The sequence below is a fragment of the Octopus bimaculoides genome, chromosome 18, assembly GCF_046866305.1.
Source record: "Octopus bimaculoides isolate indiv1 chromosome 18, ASM4686630v1, whole genome shotgun sequence".
NCBI classification, from domain to species: Eukaryota; Metazoa; Mollusca; class Cephalopoda; order Octopoda; family Octopodidae; genus Octopus; species Octopus bimaculoides.
In genome coordinates this window covers 36,323,997-36,331,561 of record NC_142945.1, presented here as the reverse complement: position 1 = coordinate 36,331,561, position 7,565 = coordinate 36,323,997, and the positions used below count along the sequence as shown (strand labels likewise).

The 7,565-nt window shown below is 37.2% G+C and overlaps 1 protein-coding gene across 1 annotated transcript; it reads left to right on the top strand.

Moving 5' to 3' along the window:
- The first annotated feature begins 5,846 nt into the window (after positions 1 to 5,846).
- Positions 5,847 to 6,275, top strand: LOC149132047 (uncharacterized). The gene has a single exon (XM_089365544.1). The coding sequence runs from the start codon at positions 5,847 to 5,849 to the stop codon at positions 6,273 to 6,275; it is 429 nt and encodes a 142-aa protein (XP_089221670.1).
- The last annotated feature ends 1,290 nt before the right edge of the window (positions 6,276 to 7,565 follow it).

Sequence of the window (7,565 nt, the reverse complement as noted above, 5' to 3'; positions counted from 1 at the left end):
ATTAATAGTAGGTTTTATCGTTTAACAAATATATTACAAAAGATGTTTATAGGCGTTGGAGTGACTGTGTGGTAAGTAGCTTGCTTACGAAACACATGGTTCCGGGTTCAGTGTCTTCTACTATAGCCTCGGGCCGACTAAAGCCTTGTGAGTGGATTTGGTAGACGGAAAGTGAAAGAAGTTCGTCGTATATATGTATATGTGTATGTGTGTGTGTGTGTGTGTGTGTCTGTCCCCACCAACATCGCTTAACAACCGATGCTGGTGTGTTTACGTCCCCGTAACTTAGCGGTTCGGCAAAAGACACCGATAGAATAAGTACTAGGCTTACAAAGAATAAGTCTTGGGGTTGATTAGCTCAACTAAAAGGCGGTGCTCCAGCATGGCCACAGCCAAATGACAGAAACAAAAGAGTAAAAGAGTAATTATACATCTTAGGATAGATATATTTCTGTCAAACTGGAGCTTCAATTATTCAAGGAGTAAACTTTCTCTTTGCTGCTTTGCGTGAGTATTTTGCATCATGACAATCTCTTTGCAGAAACCGGCAGTAGTCAGCCATCATGTTTGTGTTTCACCTGCCTTAATACTTAATTTCTATGGCCTCAATATGTTGGTGCAGTCTTTCTTGTTGCTAACCAGCTATGATTTTCAGGCAAGTAGCCTAGATGACTAAGCAGGAAATGCACTTTTACGCTCATATTGCAGCCCAGTACTCGAAAACTGGCTTACAGTGTCTACATAAGTTCTTCATAATTTGATGGCTTCCTGTCTCCCAAGGAATCAGACAAAACTGCAGCAAAAACATTCCATGCTTCTTTTTCAACGCCAGACATGGTCTCCAAAAACTGCTTGTCCAGAAATAGCCATTAAGTCTGTGACCCATCAAACATACCAAGCTTAATTTTTTCACAAGATAAAGCTGGAAATTTTGAACTTAAATATTTGAATCAGTCACTGTCGCAGTGTTTCAAAACGTTTTACACTCTATACGGGGTACCAAGGCTTTGCCTTGATCACCCAGTTTCATGCCAAGCTTTCTTCACAAAATCTGTGATTTTGTTTCACTGCTTAGTAGTAACATCCAAAAATATAGCAGAAGACATCGGGGCTGTTTTTACATTTTCTTCTCTCACAACTAGCCATATTTCTGAACTACAAACATATCTTCAAGCCAGTTGTCTCCTAGGAAAAGCAATTTCAGAATTGTTAACAGTTACAGAGTAAGCAAATGCCGGTTTGTGATGGCAAAGAGCATATATGCCATGGAGTTCTTCCGACAGCTCTTTGATCATGTTTCACAAAATGTTACATTGACCCCACGTGACCCCACAATTAGAACATAAAAGGCACATTCAAAATACCAGTTTTCATAAGAAATAGATTAAGGTTCAACAGAATATGTCTCACTTGGTTTGCATTGATAGCCACACTAAATGAAACAGCCTGGGCATACCTGAAGATAAATTCCTGAAAAACCATGTTTTGAAAGTTATGTTAAGCTCTGTACATGGATCTGCATTTGATGAAGCTAAATCTATCCTTAGAAATGGTGACAATACTGGAAATGTTGAAAAATGAACATTTGAGTTTGTGAAAAATCTTGATGTGATAGAGAAAAATGGATTGCATTTTTGAAGTCAGCATCCTCAAATTACTAAGAAACATGTTTCCAACACCATAAAAAAAGAAACAAAAAAACAACAACCCATGTTCCTCAGTGTAATGGAAAGAATTATTAAAAACAGAGAGATAATGCGGGGAGCTGGTAGAATCGTTAGTACACTAGAGAAGATACATAGCGGTTTTGGGGTTCGGTCCCACTGCGCAGCCACTACGCCTGGAGTGAATTTGGTAGGAGGAACAGTGCAGAAGCTCGTCGTATATATATATATGTGTGCGTGTGCGTGAGTGTGTTATTCGCGCGCGCGCGCGTTTGTCTTTGTGTGTGTGTGTTTACGTACTCGTAATTTTGCGGTTTTGCAACAAATATCGATAAAATAAGTACCAAACTTAAAAAATAAGTCCTGGAGTGGATTTGTTTGACCAAAAACCCTTCAAGGTGGTATCATAGCATGGCTGCAGTCCAATGACAGGAACAAACAAAAGAAAAGAAAATATTTTGAACATTGTCACCACATAACATATGGGTCTTTCATACAGAAATAGGCAACTCTATGGCTACCAGGAGCTTCCCTGTTGCTTAGATCTCTTCATACGTAGGTAAATTCTTCCCCTGTTATAAGCCATGCTTGAAATGTTACTGTATTTTTCTCTCATTTATTCTGATGCATTCTATATTTTTTCTATTGTACTTGAATAGTTTTCTTTCAAATTCTCCTTCTGTCTATGCGTGAATTTCCGTTGATACTAATGTACTCATCGTTGTTTTGTTTCTTTAGAGAATTTCTTTTTCCTTAATGTTCCTGTAAAATCTGTTGGTATTCGACTCAATACCTTCTTCTCCTGGAAGAAGCATTTGCATATTTTTTAGCATTCTTCTCCTTCATGCTGGTTCTCCTTCTTTTGCTTTCAAAGTGTCTACCGTTTCAGTGATATATTTTTAATTACTAATTCTTTTGGATTTTTTTTTTTTTTTTACGCTGGTTTTCTCCTGCTTCATTTCACTTAGTAAGGGTAGATCTTCCTGGGTTTGTATATTATATATTTTATGGAGTGGGAAAGCAACGAAACCGTTTTCCCTCGATACCGACACTGCCAACTAAACAGACCATTAAGTTTGGCTGATATTCGGGAATTTATTTCCGTTGACAGAATTTCTTTCAAGCTACGTTTATTTATTTTTTATTAGAGTTGTTTGCTCGTGTATAGCTTGGGAATGTGTTTATATATTGATACATCTTTATCGATCTTGGCATATTTTCCTATATTTTATTTATTATTATAGATTTCTTTAATGTTAACTTTTGTTGATCTGTTGTAGTGTATGTGGGCGCGTGTGTGTGTGCATGTGTATTTAATTCTATTTACTGTTAAGTGTGAGTTCTTGGGTGTGTTTTTGTTGTGGCTGTGTATTGGGTCTAATGTTTCCATTGGGACTTCTATAAACCTCATCATTATTTTAGGTTTTAGTTCACTTAACTTAGTATACATATTTAATGTACTATAATGTCTTGTTTGCTGCTTGCGTGGTTGGTTCTGTAGTGTCTTCCTTGCGTATTGAGGACACATTCAACGTATCTATGATCGCTTGTGTTATATAGTCTTATTTCTTATGTAGTGTCTTATGTGTTCTGTATGTGGTGAATTTTACTGTGATGTTTTCAATGATTTGTCTTAAGTCATCTCTGTGTGTGTAGTCGATTGTCTTGTTTTATTTTCAGCGTGCATTCTTTCTAGAAGTTGTTTTATTTCAGTTCTCAGAATCCTGTTAATTTTTTATTATTAATTTTCGTATATTCGCAAATGTGTTCGGGTTAATATTATTTTCCTCGCTTCTCTTACTCACTGTCTCTCTTCATTAACTCACACACCTCTCATTTATAATGCCCGTATGTTGGATATAGTATTGATGTATAGCAGGAATGCAATACTTCAATATTTGTCGAATGTTATCTTTTAATTATGCTTTTATTTTTATTTTGGAAGGAAGCAGTGAGAGGCCTTTTGACAGGACACCACTTCTGAATCACGTGTCACATTGCGTTTGTTATCACAATAAACTCACGCTACGCAAATCATTGCACATCCGTACGTGGCCGGCCGTGTTTTTGCTTCAATATAACCCGGGGTAAATAAAACATTTACCCAAGGTTATATTTACCCAGAGTTGTAATTGATTTGTTTTTAAATAGCGGTGGTTTTATTCAATGTTCTTTTCGCTTTGCGTGTCCTGAATGACTATTTCTTCCTTACATTTGGTACGTATGTATAATATTTCAATAATATATATATATATATATATATATATATATATATATATCATATCATATAATATCATATCATATCATATTGTATGTGTGTGTGTGTGTTTGCGTGAGGGAGAGAGAGAGAGAGAGAGAGAGAGAGTGAGAGCGAGAGAGAGAGAGAGAGAGAGAGAGAGAGAGAGAGAGAGAGAGGTGTATGTGGCTTAATGATTAAGGTTTTGTACTCACGATCTCAAGATCGTGGTTTCGAATTCGGGACCTGACTGTGTGTTGTGTTCTTGGGCTAAACACTTCGTCCCACGTTGTTCTGTTATCACTTCGACCCCTGACGTGTAGTACACCATGCACGTGTTCAGGAATGTTGATTGATGGAGTGAGTAAGCTAATGTTCAGCACAAACATTTAATCGCTATAAACAAATCATTTGTACATCTTGTTTAGCAAGAAATTGCAGAACCGTCATTCTTGGCCTACGAGAGACAACCATCTGGGTGTATATATATATATATATATATATATATATATATATATATATATATATATATATATATATATATATATATATATATATATATATATATATATATATATATATATATATATATATATATATATATATATATATATATATATATATATATATATATATATATATATATATATATATATATATATATATATATATATATATATGTATATATCGTGAGGCGCAATGGCCCAGTGGTTAGGGCAGCGGTTTCGATTCCCAGACCGGGCGTTGTGAGTGTTTATTGAGCGAAAACACCCGAGGCTCCGGCATGGGGTGGTGGCGTACCCTGCTGTACTCTTTCACCACAACTTTCTCTCACTCTATCTTCCTGTTTCTGTTGTTTTTCAAAGGGCCAGCCTTGTCAAACTCTGTGTCACGCTGAATCTCCCCCGAGAACTACGTTAAGGGTACACGTGTCTGTGGAGTGCTCAGCCACTTGCACGTTAATTTCATGAGCAGGCTGTTCCGTTGATCGGATCAACTGGAATCCTCGTCGTCGTAACCGACGGAGTGCCATGTATACACACACACACATATATATATATATATATAAATTAGTGTACATTTATACACAAAGAGGCAAGCCTTAACAAGTTGCCTAACATACTAGAAATAACAGTCAAAAAGTCCAATTAAGAGCAATTTCGAAGGGAATGAAAAATAAAAGCATTTACCATGGTTTACAGCCGGACCTCAGGTTTCGAACTTTAATTAGCAAATAAAATAATTTGCAATGCGAAGTTCTCATCAACGGATACACCAAGACATTAACATATAAATTAGAGACCAAATAACACGTGTCTCATCCTTATATATTATAATTTTTCAAATCCACCGCGCAAGCGCAGTTTCAATCGGCAGCAAATAAAAATTCCGATTAAACTTCAGAGATTGCTAAAATCATTTCTTAAAATTAATATAGGATAGGAAAAATTATAGAAATTTTTTTTCTACCAGTGGCCTAGTATGTATACAAAGATTTGAAAAATTATAATATATAAGGATGAGACACGTGTTATTTTCCCGGTTATATTTTCGTTATTCTGTGTAACCTCCTTTCTTTATTATTTCAGATTCTTCAGTTTTGGGGTTGAACCACGCTAATAGCTTTTGGATGAAAATAACTCATCTAGACATTGTTTTTTCAGAAAATGAAGGGTAATGATACATATTAAACATACATTGAGTATATATTTAGTAGAAAACCATAATAATATTATAACATTTATTGATATAATGAATTATTTAGCCACGTAAGCGTCAAGGAAGAAACGATCCGATTGTGAAACCTCCAAGACTGTGACAGCTAGGGATTTAAGGAATATTGGCCACAAGTTACGTGGGAAACCTGGAAAAACAAGCAACGCCATTTTCACCGCTTCCGGACTTCTCATGTACCAAAACCCACCAGAAATCGCATCCTCAGGGTCATGGTTTCCGTGCGAGAACTTTTGAAACTGCCTCCTTACAGGAGTCTGAGACTTCCATGGGCCCCAAAGCACATGGCGTTAGACATGAGTTGTGTTCTGTTCACTGATGAAACCAGGGTGACCCTTGACGAACCGGATGGTTGGGCAAATGGTTGGGTCTATTTTGAAGATGAGCGTCACCAACGTTTACGACGTCAACAACAGGGCGGAGGAGTCATGTTGCGGGCTGGTACCATTGGAGAGAGACTTGTTGGTCCAGTCAGAGTGCTTGAAGAGGTTAAAGTGATCGCAGCCGCCTACTACAATCTCCCGATGTCACTTCTAAGGAATCTCGTATTCATGCATGACAACGCTCCCTCCCATCCTGCTAGGACCACCCAAACATTCCTAGGATCTTACAGTATACATGGTGAAAGGTTGATAATGTAGTTGCTAGCATCTCCGGATCTCAACGTTAATCTTTGGTCCATCGTTAAACAAGATGTTTATGCCAATGGACGTCAATTTACATCGAAATATGTTTTACAGGCGACCATCAAAACTGCTGCAGAGGCAGTCCAACCTGTTACTATTAAGAAATTGACAGATTCTATGACTAATAGGGTTTTTGAAGTTATTCGTCGAAATAGCGTTCATGTGACTAAATAATTCATTAGGTCAAAAAATGTAATAATATTATTATGACTTTCTGTTAAATACATACTCAATGTGTGCTTAATGTGTATCAATACCCTTCATTTTCTGCAAAAAAAAAAAGACAAAAAAGATGTCTAGATGGGCTGTTTTCATTCAAAGCTATTAGCGTGGTTAACCCACAAAACTGAAGAATCTGAAATAAAAAACAGAAAGGACATTATACAGAGTAATGGTGTTGCTAAAGTGTGCAAACCAGCTGGGGAAAATTTTATCAAAATTGATTCACAGAAAACCGGGAAACCTTAAATTTCACTCCCAAGCTATTAGCGTGGTTCTGGGTGTATACACACACACACACACACACACACACACACACACACACACACACACACACACACACACACACACATGTATGTAGGTAGATACGTATTTATGTGTGTTTGTGTGTAGCGGGTGATTTCAATTCCTAGACCGAGTGGTGCGTTGTGTTCTTGAGCAAAGCACTTCATCACATGTTGGTCTGTGATCAAATGTGTGTGCCGCGCATTAGCTCACTCCATCGAATCGAAATTGCCTGAACAGGTGCACAGCATACCATGCGTCAGTAGTCTAAGTGATCACAGATCAACATGAGATGAAGTGCTTTGCTCATATTTCTGATACTGTCTTCTGTGAAGTGTATTATTATTATTATTATTATTATTATTATTATCATTATTGAGTGAGAGAGCACTGCATGCCATCAAAGTCACACTGGGGTAAAATATACGAAGCTCAGTATACTCATCTTGACTATCCGTCTGATAAGGGTACACCAGGCATATCCATCACAACCAATGTGCACGACATGGTTATCTCATATCAAGATAAACATCACATGACCTTGCAGGTGGGGCCTAGTTAGAATTTTCTTTAGATTGAGTAGCCCTTTCCGCTCAAAAGGTTCCTGAATAAGGGTTGTTTAAGGGTGTTGAATGACACATTCATGTTTCCAAAAGTGAATTAGCCAGACCCCCAAAAATTCCTCTCAACACATGGCTATGATGCTCCCTCACTACTTCTGCTCGTGATCAGAGATGCACA

Bases quoted from the DNA above. Each gene is read 5' to 3' on its own strand.
- LOC149132047 (XM_089365544.1), top strand. From the start codon at position 5,847: ATGGTTTCCGTGCGAGAACTTTTGAAACTGCCTCCTTACAGGAGTCTG.